At 40.4% G+C, this 22,777-nt stretch overlaps 1 protein-coding gene across 19 annotated transcripts in view; it reads right to left on the reverse strand.

Moving 5' to 3' along the window:
* Positions 1-4,538: 4,538 nt before the first annotated feature.
* Fktn (fukutin) overlaps positions 4,539-22,777 on the reverse strand; it is a 96,589-nt gene continuing 78,350 nt past the window's right edge. For 17 of the 19 annotated variants that reach the window (XM_048783246.1, XM_048783256.1, XM_048783251.1 and 14 more), the window contains one exon: positions 4,539-5,618. In XM_048783246.1, the coding sequence (XP_048639203.1) occupies positions 5,282-5,618 (337 nt within the window). In that variant the 3' untranslated portion in view covers positions 4,539-5,281. Of the gene's footprint in view, positions 5,619-11,005; positions 11,251-22,777 lie in introns of those variants that run through there. The other 2 variants (XM_015492224.2, XM_048783263.1) reach the window with 2 other exon arrangements.

The raw sequence follows: 22,777 nt of genomic DNA on the forward strand, positions 1-22,777 counted from the left end.
AGACAATTACATAGGTCCAAGAATGTGAGCTTGTTGACTACATGCACCCATTTTTAAATTTCTTCAATAAAGACAATTTAACTAATGAAGCTTCCTTCATTAGTTTAACAGGGAATTCTTAGCTCTGGAAATTAAATTCTTAGCATAAACGTTACTGGTAGATTACAGACCTAACTAAGGCTTGTATAAAAATCTAGAGTGCTTGGGCTGGGGATGTGGCTCAAGCGGTAGCGCGCTTGCCTGGCATGCGTGCGGCCCAGGTTCGATCCTCAGCACCACATACAAACAAAGATGTTGTGTCCACTGAAAAACTAAAAAACAAATATTAAAAAATTCTCTCTCTCTCTCTCTCTTAAAAAAAAGAAGATCTAGAGTGCATCAAAATTTTCTTGGCAATACACCATTAGTAATAAAGAGACCATAAATGGCAAGTTTCCCTGTTCCTATTTCAGTTCAACAGGCTCAGAGGTGGGTATGTGGCTCAGGAAACCTTGCCTCACCCCCTCTGGCCTCCTGTAATCCTTTAAATGACACCATTCCTTGGCATTCCTTTCCTGACACCTGCTTTAAATCCCTCACTTTGCATTGCCATTGGACTTTCAGATTCCCCCCCATATCTTTGACCTCTTTATCTAAGGATGTGACTTTCCACTGACCTTTGGCCTAGGGGTCAGCAGTTAAGCTGCCCATTCTCCAAACCCCTTTCATCTTCTGCCTTTTTAAGAACAATGCCAGTTGTGCATAATTTATACTGTTTTTGGCCATCTCAAGCCATTCTTAGGTGATGAAATTTCATAAGGCAGGTGCTAGAGATTTCTTGAATGGAAATTATGAAAAACAAACTTTTAAGAACATTATAGACTTTGGGTTTCTCAGGAAAATTCATCCAGTTCAAGCTTCATTTTAATGCCATTTTTTTTTTTTAAGGAGGCCAAAAAATACTGTTAATAGAACCAGCCTTGGTATAGTTTTCACATTTTGAAAGTGGGGACCATTTGCAGGGCTATGGTAAGGATTAAGTGTTAGAAACTGTCTGTCCTCAAGTAGATTTTAGCTTTTTAGGAGGAAAATAAATATACAGAGATGTCTATAACACAAGGCAGAGGAAATAAGGGTAAGGAGTTGTAATGCCAGATTCATGGGACCCCAATAGACCTCCAGGAGCTGAATCTGATGCAATCACACAAAAGTCTTTATTGTAAGCTTGAGCCTGGACTTACAACCGTTTCCCATGCAGGAGTCCTGAGGAGTAAGCCCGGGCCCTTAGTCCAGTGAGGTTTTTTGGGGGATACTCCATGCATCACAACATTACACAGTAAATCATTTCACACCACGGGAAAAATCAAACAACAACTCTTAACATTGGTTAGCACATTCACTGGCGGGAACAAGTTGGGTAAGGGTGGTTGGTGAGTTCAAGAGGTGGATACATTTGAACTGATTGGTTTAAGCCATGATGGGGTGTACGTGCTAAACTACAGGTTTCCTAACATGTTATCAATCACAGAAACTAGTGGGAGGTTCACCTGGCATTTCAGGTATTTTCCCTGTCTCACGCTGATTGGTGGTTGCTCATCTAGTGTAACTGAGTCAGGGACACCTGGTGTCACAGATCTCTCCTGTTATTTACAGACAAACAACTAAGCAAGGTGGGTATGTGCCTAGGAGCGCTCTGTGGGTTTTTCCAAGGACAAGGGTCACGCCCCCTCCCTCTGGACAGGCCTTGAAGTAGAAGCTGGTTTCTCAAAAATGGAGTCACATCAGTTTCTCAATGTCAGATAAGAGCATTCTAAGGAAAGAGAGATGAGCTTGAACAGTAGACATCTAGGAGGACTTCACATAAGATACAGTATTTAAGAGAATTGGTACAAGTAGGGGGGTGAGCAGGAGTGAGGATGGAAACATTTATCCAAGCATTTGGAATCATAAGAGTAAAGTCAAAAGTTGAAAATGGGGGCATGTTGTGTATTATCAAGTGGGCACACGCAACACACGTAGGGATTGTGAAAGGACAGGGGAAGGTATACTATGGCTGCTCAGGTCTGGTTTGCAGGGGTGTGGCGTTTGTCTCAGTCTGAAGGTTTGGTAGCCAGGAAATGAGCTGAGCATGGTTGTGATTTGAGAAGTTAGGAAGCCTTGTGAAAGGTGAGGTGATGTGGGCAGGGGTGAGAGAGAGGAAGGGATGCCAGCTGATGCTGGATTTTTTTTCCTAGACTAAAGAGAATGGGACTGCTGTTGTCAAATCCAGGCCAGTGACTGTAAAGATGGAGAGAGAGGATGGATATGCTTATTAAAAAGGAAAGAACAATTTCTTTTCTTAAATAATTTATTTGCAATAAATTAACAATTAAATAGCAAATTATAATCAATGGTTAAGAACTCAAAAGATGCATCAACTAATAGAAATCTTTGGTTGATACATCTACTCACATATCACAAAGCACAATAATGCCAATTCAATAGAAAGTCATATGAAGAAGATTTCTGAATGCTTTTGAAAAAAGATGAGTATAATGATAAGGCGCTTGCTGATTTTGAAACTCTATATATTTGGTAGCTGGACAGGGCTGTGGAAAAGCTGGATGCGGGGCCACGAGACCTGGCTCTTTGCCCTGGGTTTCCAGTAACAGTCCATGTGACCTTTGAAAAGTCATTTCAAAAACCTTTGGACCTGTTTTCTCCCCTGTAAAATGAAGGAATAGAATTAATCAAGCACACGGTCTATTTATATAGACCACTGGGCCTGTTTCTGAAATTTCCAGTGTTATCCATAGCATACCAAACATTTACTTTCATTCAAATAATAGAGATGCACAGGTTAGACAATTTGTCTAAACTGTTTTTTTTGTGCTCAAATGACTCATAAAGGGGTCATCCAGGGACCTACCATGTGTTTGAACCATAATTTCTTATTGCTGCAATTATCAACCCTTAAGTATAGACACCAAAGAAAGCACTAGAATGATTTTTTAATTAGGTTTCGTTCTCATGGATACCTTATCAAGGTTTTGGCCCACATGTAATTATAATTCTTTTTTTTTGTGGGGGGGGGGGCGGTACCAGGGATGGAACTCAGGGGCACTCAGCCACTCAGCCACATCCCTAGCCCTATTTTGTATTTTATTAGAGATAGGGTCTCACTGAGTTGTTTAGCACCTCGCTTTTGTTGAGTCTGGCTTTGAACTCACAATCCTCCTGCCTCAGCCTCCTGAGGGATTACAGGCATGCACCACCATGCCCAGCTATAATTTTTTTTTTGACAGATACTTTAATATAATACAATTTATATACAAAAATCCAAGCTGATAAAATGAATATTTTAAGAAATGGATTACACAGAGTAATATTGTAAAGGTGTATTCATTTATCAAAGGATTTGCTGCAGAAAATCCTTAACAACCCCCCTCATGTAATAACTCAACCTCCTAATGTCTTTGCAGAATCTGTTACATTTCAGTGGAAAGACCCTCTTTGTCCACATAGCCTAGAGCTCAGCAGTGGGAAAGTGAACTCATTCTGGGTAGAGGAACAAAATCCTATATTCAGGCACAGAAGTGCTCTGTGTTTTCCTTATCAATGTGCTAAAATGAAACTAATATAAAAATATGGTTGAAAGTGTTGTTGAGAGATTAGGTAATGCTACTCAATTGATAACTGTCCTCAAAACTTTGAAATCGCCTGGTAACTGGAGGACAAGCTGGAGTTCACCCAAGCTGATGAGAAAGAAATGCACATTTGGGGGAAAGTCCCCTGTTCCTGCTTGTGTGTTTCCCTGAACTATACTGGAAATGTGCGGAAGTTTACCAAATGCAGGTTAAATAAAGAATCTAGAAGGAAACCTTACTGGTTCAAATAGACCCACTGGGCTGTAAGTACTAAGTCTATATAGATCTAATAACATGTTGACCTTGCTACTTTGGGAAAATGAGATTGCTGAGAGACTCACCCAGATTTCTTTTTATTGTCAAACCAAGAAGGCCTACTTCAACCTTTCATTTACAAAATTCTTTCTAGAGTGGCAGAAAGTTCAAATTCCTTTATTGTGTATACACTGAAAATTCCTAACCTCAAATCCATAGATTTCTTACCCCTGGTTCAAAAGACTTTAAAACCAATCCATGGACTAGAATTTTGGGGAAATAAAAAGTTCCAGAGATAATCCAATGACACTGTTTACATTTCTGGCCTCAACCACAGGATTTAATCTTTGAATCCAAGTGTCATCAGGTTCAGGATGACAAGCAGTGATGAGTTCTACAAAATCGACACTATTTCATTGACTTGGGTACCACCCCCACCCCCCAGCATAAGACTAAGCTAATGCTCCAAAGCAAAGAAGGCAAAGTACAAATTCATTTGTTCATCAGAGTCTGGCATTACATTTCTATTGTTTACTCTAAATGTTTTGTTTAAACTAACCTCTGTTAAATGAGTCATTAAATGGTAATGTTTGGATTTTCATAATTACAATAGAATTTCGTGGTTCTTAAGTGAGCAGGAACTCAGGCTGAATTAAAAGTTTTAATACCTGACTTGTGAAATAAAGGGTTTGCTAATTTATTTTAGCCAACTTTTTTTTTTTTTTTAAATAAGAAAACTATGAACTCAACTCATAAATTATCAGGTCCTCCTGCTTTCATAGATAAACCCACTGTTTAACTTTAGAGATATCATATGTATAAATGGCTCAATATAAGTAAAACTCACATTTCTATAGTATTTAAAGGATACACTCTTCCACATCTATGCAATCTTCACTCCTCAGGGAGTTTTTTTCCATGTCTCCCAAGTTGATTCTTCAGGGGCTTTCTTTTCATACACCAATCTTAAAATTTATTTTGTTTGTCCTTGACCAAATACGTCTCATTCTTCAAAAACAAGTTTTTAAATATGTTGTGAGGGAAACATATTCTGCTCATTCATCTGAGATCCATGATGAGAAAACTTCTTTCTTATTACTGAATACATTGAGTAAAACAGGGATTTTTAAATCCATGATTTTTTTTTTTTTTTTTTTTTTTTTTGCAAACATCTTATACAGAACCTGAATTTGTAAAACAGACAGAAGGCAGGGTTTGGCCTGAAGTCCTGGGGGTGATGGACTCCAGGGAAACATTCCTGTGGCCTCCTTTCAGCTCCCTGCAGCTCTGTCAGCCACCTCCCATGAGGCTCAATTCATGCCTCACAAGTCATTCATCCAGTCAACTCCGGAACATGCATAAGCTGTTCACAGCGGTGACTTCTGACAAATGCTGCCTGGGTGATGACAGCTGAAGCCATACTATGGAAGGTGGTGGTCTGGGTTAGGTGAAGAAACACAGTAATCATCAAGGAGACTCCTGTTCTCCAGGCCGGGCAGGTGGGGTCCTTGGGGGAAGAGCCCCAGAATGTTTCCCTGAGCAGCCACTCCTGCTTGCTGTAGGCTTTGCTCCCCCAAGACCTTGACCAAGAAGTTGATATACCTCATTGCCAGGCGAAGTGTTTCATTTTTGCTCAGCTTTTTGTCTGGAGGGTGAGTGGGAATGAGCTTCCTCAGCTTAGCAAAGGCACTGTTGACATTTTGCTGCCTCCACCGCTCCCTGGTATTTGTGAAGATCTTCCTGGTCATGGCTGAGTTCCTGAGATGGGAAAGAGAAAAGGCGCTGTGAGCAGATACCTTGTAAGAGGACTGGTGGGTATCACATGTCCTGCCAAAAACCTACCATGTTAGATCTTCTCCACTTAGATATCGGGAAGTTAATTTTCTTATTTTTAGGTTTTTAGAATGTCCTTTTTTTTTGTACTGGGAATTGAACCCAGAGGCACTTTAACACTAAGCTACATCTCTAGTTATGTCTCACACCAAGTTGCTTAGGGACTTGCAAAGTTGCTGAGGCTGGCCTAGAACTTGTAATCCTCCTGCCTCAGCTTTCCGAGTCACTAGGATTATAGGCATGCACCACTATACCCGGCTAGAATCTTCCTTTTAATATGAGAAGAAAGGGCAGGGAAAGAACAATGTCCTTCATACTTTTTCTCTCTGTCTGATTCGAAGCCCCCAATTAAAAGATTGCTTTATTCCAGTACTCCCTTAGTCCCTTTGCTTCCTTTATAACAAACTCTTCTTAATTATCAGTCAGGCATAGTATAGGATTGAGTACACATGTGAATGTAATATATGTGTGTGTATACATATATGTATATCTGTATCTGTATATTCATAATACACAGTTGATTTATGCCCAACTCTCTCTATATATAGTATAGTTACTGTATAATATACTATATTACATATTTATATTATATAGCATACTGTATATACATATATAAATCCTAGAGAGTTGGGTATGAATCAACTGTGTATTATGAATTTTTTGCAAGAAAGAAAGAGTTATGATCTCTGATTTTGTAAATATATTGAAATATGGACTGGAGAAGATAGGATAGCTCTCCTGCTAGTAGCAGACCTCACCGAGAGAATTTGGCTTCACTCTGCAAGAGCTAAAATGTTGAAACTGCATTACATTTGGAGAAGAGCAGAGTGAGGAAGGGCCTCGAAACCCTGTTGTATGAAGAACAGAAGTGAGGATGTTTAGCATGACAACAATGAAACGACAAGAGGCAGGTAAGGATGACCTTTTGGCACACGTGCTATAGAAGACACCTGGGCTTCTTGGATGACCTTTCCAACAGTAGGAGAGTTGTTTATCATCATATGCTGCCAAATCTTATTTTGTCACCATTAACCCTTAGCAGTGTGGGCCCCCTTTTTCCAGGTGGCTTGGATTAACATGTATTAATGGGAACTTTCAGCATACATTGGCAAACAAGCCAAAGTCCAGCCTCAAGCAGTTGAGTGCTCCTGGCTCACTGCTATCAGCCTTCAGCCTCAGCTCCCCTGAGCATTGGGCCTCCTCTTATTCTTCCAAAGGAAAATATATATTGCTAACTCTATCCTTTTACACATGTCATTTTCTCTTCCATGAATTCTCTCCCCATACTCTCCTTAGCTATTTCTACACATTCTTTAAATAGATGCTCTGTTCTTCCCTTTCTACCAAGGCCTGACTATATAGGAGTCTTCAGGCAGAGTACAATACTCTCTCCAGATGCTGGGCAGTGACACTGGACTGTAGCTACCTGTAGCCTCACTATCACTAGGACAAACAACCCATCCTCTACAGTGTAAAGTACTGTGTTGGCAGAATTTTTTTAGATATTAAGTGTTTAATAAATGGCATGAGATATTTGACACTTTATTATAAAACAGGCTTTTCATGGATGTGGCTCAGTGGTAGAGTGCTTGCCAAGCATTAATGAAGCCCTATGTTTGATCCCTAGCACTGAAAAAAAAAATGCTTTGCATTAGATGATTTTGCCAACTGTAGGCTAATGTAATTATTCTGAGCATGTTTAACGTACAGGCTAAGTGGCTAAGTTATGTTTGCTAAGATAGGTATATTAAATGCATTTTCAATTTACAATTTACAATAAGGTTTATCAAGATGTAATCCCATTGTAAGTTGAGAAACAGCTGTATGGTACCTTAGCAGCTGGCTGCCTGTGTTGAGATGAGAGAGGGAAACACAGGCTCTGTAGGACAGAAACAACACCTAACTAGGCACTCTAGTGGGCTTTCAGGCAGCCCGTGTCTTCTAAAGTTTTAGAAGGGGTGCGGGGGGAACCAGGTGATCCCCAAGGTTTCTTTCTGTTCTGAAATACCACAATGTATAATGCCCATTACCTTTTGTCTAACCTAAGTAGTTCTGAACATTCCAGTCTTTGGTTTTACAATAAAAATATGAGTGTTGTCAGAACTATACGATGACTATACTTAACAGGAAAGTTTGAACCCAAATCAAGGGAATTTTAAGATAGAAAGAAAACTATCAAGTTTTGTTCATACTGAAACTGACCAGGACTGTGGAGCAAAGTTACTTTCTAGCTTCTCTTGTGCAAAGAGTTTAGCTCATTCACGGAGTCAACTCTAATTCCATGGGGGGTCTTCTTTCAAGCTGGGAGGAAAAAAGATTAGCCAGGATAAACTGACTGCGGTGTTCTCTTCTAAGTGTGTGAGATCCTATTGTACTCGAAGCAGACAGAAGAAATAGAAAGAAGAGAAGACAGGCTTCTAAAATGCAGCCTGCCATCCTAGGGGTGCTTGATAATTACTTGTTGATTTATCCTCAAGTGTATTACTCTCCTTCTCCACAGGGGAAATAGAAATCAGTGATTTAACAAGCTGGAAAATCTCAAAGTAGAGGTCACTGGAAAATTACTGAAGTACTTTTTAAATCAAAGGAAAATTGCATTTAGTGTTTTTCCAGTTGCAAGGACTGATTGCTGCTAATCTTGATTTCAGAGTAATGTAAGAGCTAAAATACACACACACACACACACACACACACAGCCCAGATGCCACAGAATCAGAGAACATTTCACAGATGCTGAAACAAGGGTGAGTATTTAGGTCACACAGGGAATCAATGGCAGGGCCCCGAAATCCAAGCCTGGGTATTCACACATTGTGTCACCACTGAGGACTCCCACTAAGGTTCACAACCTTGTTTTGTTCCATGGACCTTTCTGGCAGTCTGGGGAAGCTTAAGGACACAATTCTCTCAGAACAATTATTTTAAACGTATAAAATATAAAGTCTTCAGCTCCCTTCTCAGAATAGTGATTTTAAATGTACATAGAAAATAGTTATGCTTAGTAGTTATGAAAATATAATTAAAATGAATATGATAATATATGTGCTTCATTTTAACACTTAAATAACTAGACTTACTACCATAATTTCTAAGAAATATGTTTATAAATATTTGTCTAAAGATCTGCAACATTTGTGATGTGAGATGCAACTATCTATGATTCTATTGGTGACAAATTCTTTGTACTACATTGTCTCAATATAATACTGTATTACTCTATTGCATTTTAAATTATAATATTTTAATAACTTCTAAGTATAATTGGTTATTTTTGTCTATGTATTTTTAACTTATGAATTTAAAATTGTTATTTTTGAGAAGGGAACCAAAAGTTTTTTACTTTCTTTATTTAAAACCATGCTGGGGGGGGGGCTGGGGATGTGGCTCAAGCAGTAGCGTGCTCCCCTGACATGCGTGCAGCCGGGGTTCGATCCTCAGCACCACATACAAACAAAGATGTTGTGTCCCGCCGAAAACTGAAAAATAAATATTGAAGAATTCTCTCTCTCTCTCTCACTCTCTCTCTCACTCTTTCTTAAAAATAAAATAAAACCATGCTGGGGAGCTGGGGATATAGTTCAGTTGGTGAGTGCTTGCCTTGCATGCACAAGGCCCTAGGTTCAATCCCCCACACAGCAAAAAAAATAAAACCATGTTAATAGCTGGGCACGGTGGGACATGCCTATAATCCCAGCGGCTCAGGAGGCTGAGGCAAGAGGATCACGGGTTCAAAGCCAGCCTCAGTAAAAGCAAGGCTTACTAAGCAAATCAGTGAGAACTTGTCTCTAAATAAAATACAAAATAGGACTAGGGATGTGGCTCAGTGGCCAAGTGTCCCTGAGTTCAATCCCCGGTATCCCAATAAATAAATTAACAAATAAATAAAAGTAAAACCATGCTAATACTATTGTACTCTATTACCCATATCCATAAATAAAGGAAATGCTATATATAAAGGTTAATGGAAATAAAGATATAATTTTTCCCATCCAAATTCACAGAACCCCTGAATTCTTCTATCTATATCTCTCTGGGTGGGTAGGGGTTGTGGACCCCAGTTAAGAATGCGTGGACTGGAGGAATGTTATGACAAACACTATGAAAATAGATGTGTACAAACTATACCATCACCACTCAAGGGAACACATTACTGGAGAAAAGAGTGACAATTACACCTCCAGAGACAAATGCCATCAACAGGAGCTGCTGCTCCTTGGTGCCAGGTTTCTGGACAAAAAGCCCAGGTCAACTAGAAAGGATGCAGGAAGAGTCAGCAGCTCACATTTGTATGAGGTCCTGTTCCAAGCTTTTCATATGACTTTCGATTTCTTTTACTACATTTGTTGGGTGTATTTGTCTCTTCTTTCATCTTTCTCTTTCTCTTGAAAGTAAGTGAAAACACTGGCCAGGAAGAAAGAGATGAAGGGTGGTTTGTTAGGTGAAGGAGAGGTGCCTCAACTCCAACACTAGGCACAGTTCTGCCTTTTGTAGAAGTAATGCATGCATATTTAAGCAAACAGTCCAAGTACACAAGTGCATGAAGTAAAACATAAAAGGCTCCCTACCTGCTTACCTAGATAATACGTCTCACTCCCTAGCCACAGCCAGTTTAATGTACATATTTCATGCACACTACACATACACACACATTTTTAAAAATCACTATTCATACCATATTTAATTCATACCTTACTTAATAAGAAACTTCACATGAAATACTGAATCAGTACACATATCATGAACATTGCTCATTGGGAAGAGCCCTAAACCAGACACGCTTAGCCAAGGCTATGCACTGGGGGAGCCGCCAGTTCAAAGGTGCACTCTACACCTGTGCCTTGCAGCTCTGATAGACCTAAAGTAGCCTACCCTGCTCTTCCCGCCCAGCCTGCTGCCCTTGGACACTTCATTTCCTGGCTTTTCTTTTCTTTTTTAATTACTTTTTGTTTCTCCGCAAATCACTGCCCTTCCTAATGAGTATTTCAGGAGTTCAGGAAAGCATCTCGTGGTTGAAGTTTCACATCCAGGGTCGACCACCGAGCCTCATGAGCTATCTAAATATCTTGAGAGACGCACCTGGGGACTGGGGGCATGTCCCCCACACCTCGTAGGAAGCCGAAGAAGCTATACCAACACCCGTTGGGGGACCAAACTGATTCTCCGGATGCGGTGCCAGTCCCTATCCCCCCGAAAAGTCCGCAGGTCTTCCCAGCAGTCACCTTGGTGTCGGTTACCAAGTCGCCCCCACGTCCCTGCCCTCCCGGGCAAATGGGGCTCCGATGACCAAGCGAGGGACCTGCGGGTCCACAAACCTGAGCCGGGTGGCGCCCACGTCCCCCAGGAGTCGACGCACCTTCTTGGCAAGAATCGGGAGCCGGCACCTTCGCCTTCGCTGTTGCTGTCGCCAGTCGTGTGCGCCCTCGCCTGGTCGCCGGCCTCTGCTGCCGCCTTTATAGGACACCGCCTTTGTCTCGCTGGGCGCCCGGGCCCCTTCCCGCTAGGAACTCCCGCCGGTTCCTCCCCACTTCCCGCGCCCTGGATTCCTGGGACCAGTTCTCCCGACCAGTTCTCTCTGTGTTAGGGAGCGGTAAGGGGGTGCTGCTTACTAAGCTCCTTTCCAAACAAAGACAAACATTCTGGTAAAGTTCTTATCCGTTGTTACTTCAAGATCCAGGGAGGGTGGACTCCCAAGAACCACCTGTTTTAGGGTTACGTGTGGGAAAAACAGATTTTAGCCCATAACCCAGGCCCTCTAAATCAGGATTTGGGTAGGTGGAGTCTGCAACTTGCATTTTACTAAGTACCCCAAACAATCATTGCACTGGAAAGATTCCTGGAATAATTTGTCCCAGTTTCCACCTTGCAGAACACAGGATTTGGTTATTTCAGGGATGGAAGGGTCTCCTAGCTGGTCATCCTGATTCTGCACTTGCCTCCTTCATAGGCTCTCTTGCATCACCTATGAAATCCCCTCAGGTACCAGTCACTTGTTTGCTCAAAACACTTGGATGGCTTTCCATTTCATTCCCAGTTAGACAAAACCTTTAAGTGGCCCCCAAGATGCCCTTTATCCTCTTCTGAGCTGTCTTCTCTCCCTGGGGTTCATTCAGTTCCAGCATTCTGGCTTCTTCCTTGTGTCAAGAACACACCAGACACCCTCTTGTCCTGGGGCCTTCATGCTGTTTCCCCTGCCTGAAACACTCTTTCTGGAAGTTATCCACATGATTCCTTGACCTCCTCTTATTTATCCAAAAAGTTATTCTTCAGAGCCTACAATGAGTCAGGCCCCAGTCTAGATGCTGGGGACAAAACTCCAAACAAAATCAGATAAATCCCTGCCCTCAAGGAGACATTCTTTAGGTCTTCACTCAGATCTTACCTTCTCAGTGAGGAGTTTCTAACCACAGTATCTAAAATAGTACCCACACACAGACTGTATCATTCTGCCTCCTGTATTCTTCTTCTTCTTGCTCAACCTCACTCAGTAATATTTACTTATTTGTCTTCTCTCTGTCTTTTCTGCACCCCTGTCTACCCCACTGATGAACATCAAGTATTAGTTGCTTGCTAAACCAACAAGTAAAAAATTTCTAGGCATTACTTTCTCTGAAGGACCCAGTATGGGATTTGGTACAATAAATGCAGAAATGCAATACAGCTTGGTGTGTAAGAGCAAAGTGCTCTGGAATTGCATTACCTGGGCTAAAATGCCTTGTCTATTCATATGTGTGATCCTAGGCAAATTTATAACCTCTCCCTGCCTCAGTTTGCTCATCTGTAAAATGTGTACAATGATAGGACTATGGAGATCAAATGAAAAACAACAACAACAACAACCAGGTAAGATGTTAAGCACAAGGTCTATCACATAGCACAATTTTTTAAATTGTAGTTGATTGTATTATTGTTATAACTATACATTGGCTCCCTACAAGATTATACAGTTCCATCCACTGCCATGTGACTAACAGTGGCTCCCTGTAGGTGGAAGGTATATACTTCCCTGCCCCATTGCCAGGCTTGGCCAAGTGACTTTCATCAACCAACGGAATAGAGCAGATTTGATATATGCCATGTTGGAGCAGAAGCTTTAGCAGGAGTGATTGGGTCCAGCCAACCCAGGTGCCATGAACATACTCAAAGCCAATCATGGCCTTTATATAATATGAGTGTGAAATAAATGTTGTTGTAAGCCACTGAGACTTTGGGAATGTTTGTGACACCCCACCCTACCCAAACAAAACAGTATGGTTTTATTACAAGTCAAAAAGCTATTGTTTGAATTGCTAAGTTCTGGGTTGGGACAGGAAGGAGAAGAAAGCTGTATATCTGCCTTCAAAAAGTTCATGATCTTGGGGAGAAAGAGGGCATGACAAATAAACCAAATACAAGACAGACAGTTATGGGTTCCAGAGAATGTGGAATTAGAGTTAGAAAGAGAGAGGCAAAGGATTCTGATTGGAGGGAGGATCAGAGGTACTTGTGAGAGGAATGGCATTTAAACTAGGCCTGAAGCAAGGCTGAATCTGACATTTGTGAGATTCAGGACAAAGTTACAAATGCAGACTACAGGCCCATTCCTATCCATTTTTTCTCCTCTACCCCAAGCTGAGTTCTGTTCTGTGAAGGGCATTGTGCATAAAAGGTAGACTTCCACCCACCATGGACCTTATGCAGGTCCTGAAATTGGGCTCAGGGCCACTTGAACAGAAATTCATGGGTCCCAGATATCCAGAGTGTGGTCTAGAAGGTGGGGCATGGCCACTTGAAGAGTCCAGAGCAGGGCCATCTAAAGCACACCCAAGGCAAGGCCTAGGTGCTTGGGTTCCTCAGTGAAGGTTGGTCAAGGCTGGTTGGGAAATTACAAATGTAGGAGTGGAGGACAGGAACACAACTGTGTGCTGTGAACATGGGAATAATACATATAGCTACAGATTATCTGGTGGCAGAATAGAGAATGGATTAGAGTAGACTGAAGAGAATAAACTGGTCAATTTGTGTGTAGAAACATAATCTAATATTTGCAGTAAACATCCCTGACTTGCTCTTTTTTTCTGCCCTTCTGTTTTCTTTGTGTATGGTGGAAGGGGGATCACAGTGTCACAGTGCCTATGCTTTTTCTATCCTAGCCTATTCAATCACAATTCTGCTGGAGTATATGTTAGATTTTAAACCAAGAACCAATATTACACTTTGTTTTATTTCATTTTTTTAGATGTTGATGGACCTTTATATTATTTATTTATTTATATGCAATGCTGAGAATCAAACCTAGTGCCCCACACATGCTAGGCAAGCACTCTGCCACTGAGCCAAAACCCCAGCCCTACACTCATTTTAGGCAAAAACTATGAGGTGATATATTTTCTCAATGGCATATTTTACCGTTATGAACTAGAATTGTGGCAAGTGGGTAGAAAGATTGGAAATGATGTATGATGCTAAATGAAACAATGAGCTGTAAAATAAAATCTGGGCTAGTGGACAAGGACTGAGAGAAAGGACAGTGCTACTGAAAAAGGAGCACTATTGCATCGGCACACTGGAACCAGGGTTGACTTTTTTAGTGAAAGCTTCTTAAATGTTATTGTTGGCTTTATACTTTTAGAAACAGTTTTGGTGCATAATTCCACTAGCAGTGACCCTTCAGAGTGATGGGCCATTCCCAGCCCCATCTCCCAGTGTGGGGAGAAATTAGGGGCTAGGTCCTGCAGGGGAAGAGGTTGAAGTAGGAATTTACATAATCCGATTATTGAGGGATTAGGTTTGGGCAGCTAAACGCCTCTATGTGCTTGAGCTAAAACCCTTACTATTCATGGCTCTCTCTGCCCCCTGGAGAGACTGCACCTGTGAGCTCCTGGGGAGGGAACAGGGAACTGGGGAGGGAAGGGCAGGTCCCTCCAAGAACTTGGGTGCTGTCAGGCTCTCTGGTTCTGCTGCTTTAATTGATCTGTCTGGATTAGCCTGTGAACACTGGCTCTCTAGTCCTTTATGCAGGGTTGTCAGCTTCAGGGAGGACCAAACCTGGAAATTTCAGAAGGGATATCTGCCAGCCCAGGTGGGTGTGGTCATTTTGGCTAGTAGTCAAGCATAAGCCTTATCCAATCTTAAAACTCCCTTCTTGTCCCCTGCCCCTTCTAAAGTTTCCCCCATTTCTCAATCCACAATTCTGTGTATCAACCTCAATGCATTCGTACATATCTGCATTTATACAGTTTTCTATCCATCCTGTCTTTCATCCATTTACGTGAATCCAACAATATAAATTAACTGGTTCTTGATATTTAATTTATTTAATTGATATTTTATTTTACTAATACTAGTGAAATAGTTTTACTTGATGTATTCTATCTCTTAAATCAGTTTGGTACTTTGATATATAAATTTTGACATTTTTAGATACATTAATTGAGTGTTATATAGTTATTCAATTTTTAAAAATCTGAATTTTATTAACTTTTTCTCATTATGTGTTTATAATTTCTCTCTCTGCTTAGTTTTGTAGATGTTTGTCCGTTTTATGGCTTTTTAAAAATCCTGGTTCTAGGGCTGGTGTTTGTGGCTCTTTGGTAGAGCACTTGCCTAGCATGCAAGACACTGGGTTTGACTCTCAGCACCACATATAAATAAGTAAGTAAAATAAAGGTCCATCAACAACTAATAAAAGTATTTTTAAAAATCCTGATTGTAGGATTTATTTATCATTTTTACGATTTTCTAATGCATTAATTTCTACTAATCTTCATTAAATCTGTCCTTATTTGCTTATGTTTATTTTACTGCTCTCTACCTTCCATTCTTGGGTTAAATCTTGTTTTTACTATTTCTTCTTTATTAATAAAAGCATTCCAGGTATGAACTTTCTCCTGATAGACTTTGGGTGATATTAGTGTTTTGGTTTGCATTATCATTGCCATTAATTCCTAAAGTCTGATGTCTATTTTTTTGTTTTAGAAAGTGTTTTAAAATTTCCTTATTGTTGTATTTTTGGCAGCTACTTGCTATTAATTTCTAATCTTACTGGGGTGTTGTCAAAGATGATGTAGTATGATTTTTTGCTTTGAAATATTTATTGAAATTTTTCCCTCTTGTAGAACTATGACCTGCTTATATAAATACTTCAGAGGTACTAGAAAAGGAGGTTATATTCCCTATTTAAAAGGTAAAATGTTTTGTACATATCCATTAAGTCAGTCTTCTATATTCTTGGAAGTTTGGGTCTATTTGATCTATTAAAAGAGAGTATGTGAAAATCCCCCTCTACCATTTTGTGTCTGTTCCTTTTTGTTTTTGCAGAAGTGTTTGCTTTAGATCTTTTTATCTTTTGATGTACTGCTTTTGAGGCATAAAGACTCACAGAAGTTGAGTTAGAAAAATATACCTATGTCAGTATATAATCACCCTCTTTGTCTTGCTCTTTGTTATGAATTTCATTATACTAATATTACACCCCAGTTTTTAAGTTTGCATTTTTAAAATTAAACTATGCCCATTCTTTTACAGTTTATTAGTCCAGAGAGGGGTGGCTCTTGGTATGAAATTATTTTGGTAAATTTAAATTCCTTTTACTTTTTTTTGGTACTGGGCATTGAACTCAGGGTCACATCCCCAGAGCTATTTTGTATTTCATTTATAGACAGGGTCTCATTGAGTTGCTTAACGCCTCGCCATTGCTACTGAGGCTGGCTTTGAACTTTAGATCTTCCTGCCTCAGCCTCCAATCTGCTGGGATTACAGGTGTATATCACTGTGCCCAACTGGCTCCTTTTACTTTTTTTCCCTCCCCAACAAGCCTCCATCTCCAAGATCAATTTTTCAAAACTTCATTTTACTTTACTTGCTACATTGCAAACTTCAGGAGAGCAAGAATTTCAGTTTCGGTAATCACTAGATTCCAGGACCCTATGCTGTCTTACATGTAAACTGCTTCAGAAGACAACTGTTCAATAATTCAAGGAAGCTTTGGCTTTTTTCTGCAAAGAGCTGCTTCCAGCCTGTCCTACTTTCTGTCAGCAGATACATAACTTGTTTCTGTGAGATGACTGTTTTCAAGGCCACTAAAGAGGTTTTTTGGTGATTGCTTGTTTTTTAAGAAGAGAAGAACATTTTGGCTGCTAAATGGAGGGGGCAAGAAAGGGCACCAGGGGGACTAATTTGGAGGCCTGACAGGAATGATGGCTTGACTTAGGCAGGTGGCACTGAGCACCAGCTTTGGGCCAGAAGCCTCATTCTCTACCTTCCATTATTTAACCCTAAGTATTAAATGTTTTGCTAGACATTTCACCCAAGTTTTCTCATTTAATATAAGAAATTATATATATGATTTACATAATGAGTTATCACTGTAGTTAGAACAAAATATTGCTCCCAAACAAGTTAGGTACTAAAGCATATACTCAAAGAAACAAAGCTTGGGCTTACAGCTGACTCAGTTTCACTAGTGGTTCTTAGACATCTTTCTTTTTTTTTTTTTTTTTCAGAGTAGAAATTAGAAGTTTATTAAAGGACAGCAGAAAAGACTTCTCCCGGAGGAAGAAGGGGACCCAAGAGGTGGAATCCATGGAAGGGATGTTGTCTCCCCTTTTTATAGTTCTTTCAGTGATGGAATGTAGGTGGGAAGGCCCGCGGGGTGGGACACAGGTGGGCCAAAGAAGTAATCTGGTCAGGAAGGACTTCTGAGTCAGCACCTTTTTGCTGGGGGCTGTTCATTGACATTTCTTTGAGGTGGACTTTGGCCTAGGGCCTTTTCAGGACTTCATTAACATTCCATGAGTTGTCCTGCGTTTCCTGGATCTTAGACATCTTTCTATAGCAGCAGAGACTGCAAAGTCTTACAAATGTTACTGCTACTCCATTCCGAGTCCACAGGGCAACTTAGTGATTAGTTCACAACCTTGGGCTCTTCCTGCCTCTTCCCATTCCAACATCCCTCAAATAATACAATTGCCAAGCAAGTAGCTGCAGGCGAAAGCAGGTGACACTGAAGACCAGGACATTTGGAAGTGAGAAGAACACTGACATTGTCCACATCTCTGGGATGTGGGAGGGGAGTTGGAGGGTGAGATCTATTGCCTTCTCTCATAAGGAAAAAGAGATTTGCTTGTTTTATCATTTTCAGAAGTCCCTGAGGTTATTCCTTAGTCATCACACCGAAGTAGAGAGTCTAGAACCAGCAGGCCAGAGTCTCTAATATATCCTTCTGAGCCTGCTTACTGTAAAATAGGAATAATAAATACTCATTAATTTTCCATGGATTGAGTAAGATATTAAGAAGAACCAAGCTGGGTGTGGTGGTGCATGCCTACAATCCCAGTGGCTCGGGAGCTGAGGCAGGAGGATCATGAGTTCAAAGCCAGCCTCAGCAACTTAGTGAGGCCCTAAGCAAATCAGTGAGACCCTGACTCTACATAAAAATTTAAAAAGGGGTGGGGATGTGGCTCAGTAGTTAAGTGCCCCTGGGTTCAATCCCCAGTGCCAAAAAGAAAAAAAGAAATGCCAATGGTACTTAAGAACTTTGACTAGGTTTTGGAAGCAGACTGACTGATATTCCCCCTACTCTGATACCAGTTGTCTTCTTGGTCAAATTACTTAACTTTTCCCAGTCTCAATTTTCTCAGTAATAAATTGTAAACAAGAACAATTTGTTATTGTGAAGACTCAGTGAGCTAATGTACGTAAACTTAGTAATTTGGAGTAAATACTACGAAAGGAATAGGCTTCTAATTAAACTATCTTTAATATCAGAAAAATTTTATCCAAAAACTACATGGGGAAATAAAAATATATGCCTCTAATTTCCTCCAAAGGGCACTTTCAATTGCGTTTTCATCTGCTCAATCTAGTATTCTGGCTCCCATTTATTTTCTTGGAGTTACTTTCATCCTGCGCTGCTAAGAAGCAGTTATTTATTTCTTCTCAGTATTTGGAGCAAACAAAGCCCAGGACTGGATGAGGGAGATGTCAGAGGGGAAAGAAAAGCTTCTCTTGATCATCTGGCCTTTCTTTTACAATTTACGTCCACTTCCCAGCACCCTGGGCCCAGGGCCCCTTAGTAACATGCACACCATACAAACATATTTCTTCTCTACAACACCTGGTGTTGAGGCCAGCCGGGTATTTCTGTCCAGAGCAAATGTTGACCATTGAAACATAAAATGCACCACATAACTGCCTCAAGTAGATATTTCTTCCCATAGTTACCAGAGGGACACATAGCACTGGGTGTGCCCAGCTGCTGACTTCTCAAGACCAGGCTGGCTTGGCCTTGACTTTGTAGGCCTGGGGCTGTGAGTGCTTCTATTTTGAGGCAATAAACCCAAGGACATTGGGGAAAATAAGAAGTAGGTGGGTTGGGCAGGATCAGGTACTAGAGAACAGAAAAGTGTGAGCTAGACTCCCTTTCCCCTCTTTATTCTCTGGTCTTTGTATAAGGGAGATGACTCATCAATGGGTCCCCTAGATGAGGATTTAGATGTTCTGTGGGCAGCAGATAAGAGTGCAGCCTACTTGCAGAAAGTAAATTCATTGAATATTCTCCATAAAGTCAATACTGCCAGGCTTATCAGCTGTCCTCATTTTCCACTCAGCCCTCTGGGGACCAGACTTGAAAATAAAGGGCACAGCTCCAGGGGCTGAGAGTGGAGGTGCCTGATTGGGCTGGGGAGGGGCCTCTTTCCCCCTGAGCTACATTTCAGGCAGGTGTGGGAAATCTGCCAGGCTCAAGCCTTCCAGAGCCCTCAGCTTCCCAGACTGACAAATCCCAAACCAAACATACACGCCTAGGAGGGATGAAGGAATCACCCCCTTATCCCTCAAATCCAGCAGATGTTTTCAGGGAGCTTCTTAGGAAAATTAGAAGATGTCACTTTTATTTCAACCTACAAAACAAAACCTACAGAGGAAAACTTGTTTTCTGATCACTGTTCTCACGTTTGATTCACGTAACACAGATACTTCTGCACTACCCAAGTGCACATCCATCTTTTTAGCTAGTAGGGATTTGGTTTCTTTATACATTGTTTGAAATGAACAGGTTGTCAGCTGGGGTTTCAGACCCATTTCTGAGACTCAAATTGTAGCTGAACCAGGGTGGTTTAACTAAATATAACCTGTGCCTGTGTCCCCTTCCACTCACCTTATGGTCTCCGCAGGGTAACCTATGCCTTGTCAGCCAACAGCACCTACTTTAGCTTTCTGGGTCAGGCAGCAGAATCTCAGACTTAGAAGAAATGGGGAAGGATGTCTCTCTGATATATGGATATTAACACACTACAAGGCGGGGGAATAGAAGTTCAGTGGATTAGACAAAGGGGAATGAAGGGAAGGGAGGAGGATAGGAATAGGGAAGACAGTGGGTGGAATGAATCTGACATAACTTTCCCATGCACATATGTGAATACACCAGAGTGAATCTCTACATCATGTACAACCACAAGACTGGGTTCCTAGTTAGAATAAGATAAACTCCATATTTGTTTTATTTTATTTTATTTATTTTTGACATACATGACAATAGTGGAAATTTGTTTTAAATTGTTAAAATTGACTCTACTGTCATGCAAAACTAAAAAGAACAAATTAAAAACAAAGAATGTTTTAGGTCACTCCTAGTTTAACTTTGGAATCTCATATTTGTACGAATCAAATTTCCTTTGATTCCCTAAGCAACTAATTAGAAACTGGTTTTCAATAAATTATTTGCTTTTATTTATTTGTTTATTTATTTGGGGGTACCAGGATTAAACACAGGGCATTTGACTGGAGGCTGGCTTTGAACTTAAGACCTCCTGCCTCAGCCTCTGGGGCCGCTGGGATTACAGGCATGCTCTACCGTGCCCGGCTTATTTGCTTTTGTTTAGAAGAAAAAAGAAATGGGAAGAATGAAAACAAGATGAACTTGGCCTGCTGATTTAGTATGGACCAGAAAGCCAGTGGAGTCCCAAGCCTTTTTATAGAAATAAAAGTTAGGGTAGGGGGAATGAGGTTAGTTGTTAACATAAGATGCCCTCTTGGTACAACTAGGGCAATACCTCTGTCTCTCTGTGTGCTGGGGATCAAACCTAGGGTGTCACGCATGCTTCTTTTCTGTGGACTGAAGCAATGCTCTAGAGTCCTACTTTCTAGATCACCACCAGAGTGCTCCCTGTCCACTTGGTTGTGAACACTTTCTGACCCTGAGCTCCTGGTATATGTGACTGGCACTGACCGGATATTTCTATAAGTGACCTTACCTGAGCCAACTAGGTGTCAATGCCCACATGACTAAGCACCACATAGGGTTCTTGTCTCTGGGATCAGTTTCAGCAAGGTTGAATTCTCCCATATCCCTGCTCGGCCTTGAAGGGGCTTCATGAATGTTTGTGGAACTTCAGCCTTTAGTCCAGTTCCAGTGAGTAGTAAGAAAATGCTGAAAGCATCATGTGCCTATTTACATCTCTTTTCTATTTACTCTTATCCAAACTTCACAGTCGGTGATTCAGTCCACACACGAGCTGTTCCTTGCCCACTCTTTTTTATTTATCTCTATGTAGGCAGCTCAGTCTTACTCACTGTCCCAGAAAGCTTATTGTGTGACTTTACTGCTTTCCTCAGGAATGCTTTCTTCCCTTTCTTCATTTATTCACATTTTGTCTTCTCGAAGTCTTAAGACTCAAGTGAACCTTGCTGCTCTTTTGCCTGACCTCCTTCCTGGAGCTTTAAATACTCTTTTGTGCTCAATCTGCTATCTACAAAGAACGGAGCCTTCCTTCGGTACCCTTGCCTAAGCCTGGCTTTGAGGCTCATTTCTGTTCTTATTGTTTTAACTCTAAGTTCTTTCTCTCCGAATTATAGGCCACGTCTTACTGCCAGTTCTCAAGACAAGGCACCCTACTCAAGAGTGCTCTGAATTACCAATCTTTCAGAAAAATTGTTACATGGAATTATCATGGAAACGCAAGTTGATTACATGCCAAAGGTAGAAATAAAAGAAAATAAAGGTACTTTTAACAATTTATTAACATTTATTGTCTACTAGGTACAAAGTGGTACACCAGACACTGCAGGTTTCCTATAATTCTTATAATAACCTTGAAAGGTAGATATTAATTTTAGAGCCATTAGTTGAACAACAACAACAACAAAAAGGGAACTAAGGTGTTAAATAACTAGCCTAAGATCATAAAATTCGGAAATAATGGATTATGGACTTGAGTCCATAACTCCAAAGTCCTTGCTAATCCCATTAAACCCTTTAGATGTGTCCAGCATGCTAGCTACTATCTATATGATGCTATTTAAGTTTTTTAAAAAATATTTATTTAGCTATACTTGCCACATTTCAAATACTGAGCAGTCATATGTGGCTAGTAGCTACAATGAATTATTTCCTGTGTAACAAAATGCTCTAGATATTCTCTGGGTTACTGGGGAAAGATGGCTCTTAGCACATTATGATGAAGATAAGGCAAGAAGACATCGTCCTACAAGGAAAATTTTACCCTTTGTTTTTGAGATCTTATGCCATAAATTTGTCTTTCCTGGTAAGCAGAATCTGGTTGGATTAGTGTGTGCCCCATTTAGGCTCCAAAATAAACTCATGCACTCCAACTATGAGAATGTCATTCTTCTAAGACACTTGAAAGACATTTGGTGGCACAAAATTTCCAGAAAATTGGCTGCCCAATGACCTTTCCTGTAAAATTCTCTAGGAAATATTCTCCAAACTATTGAGATTAAATAGAAAAAAGTATTTTGAATTTCAAAGTTTTATTATTTTTAAGTATTAAATGGAAAAAAATTAGTGATAAATATTAAATTACTTAGTTTCAGAGATTTAAGAACAGTGAAATCAGCTGGTAAAAGTCTATTGCTAATAAGTATAATTGGGAAAAAGTCAACTACAAAAAAATGAGAAAATAAAACTTAAAAAGAAAGTTACTTAGAACAAACTAAAAACTAAAAAACTTCCCTTTCAAAGACTGAGACAAGATTATCCCCTTTGATTTTGTTATGAAGACTGTTAGCTATTATGTTTGTAAAATGTTTAAGGAGACTCAAGTAAAATCAGAGTAAAAACAAACAAAGTTGCATAGTACGCATTCAAA

Source organism: Marmota marmota, unplaced genomic scaffold (assembly GCF_001458135.2).
Source record: "Marmota marmota marmota unplaced genomic scaffold, marMar, whole genome shotgun sequence".
Lineage (NCBI taxonomy): Eukaryota > Metazoa > Chordata > Mammalia > Rodentia > Sciuridae > Marmota > Marmota marmota.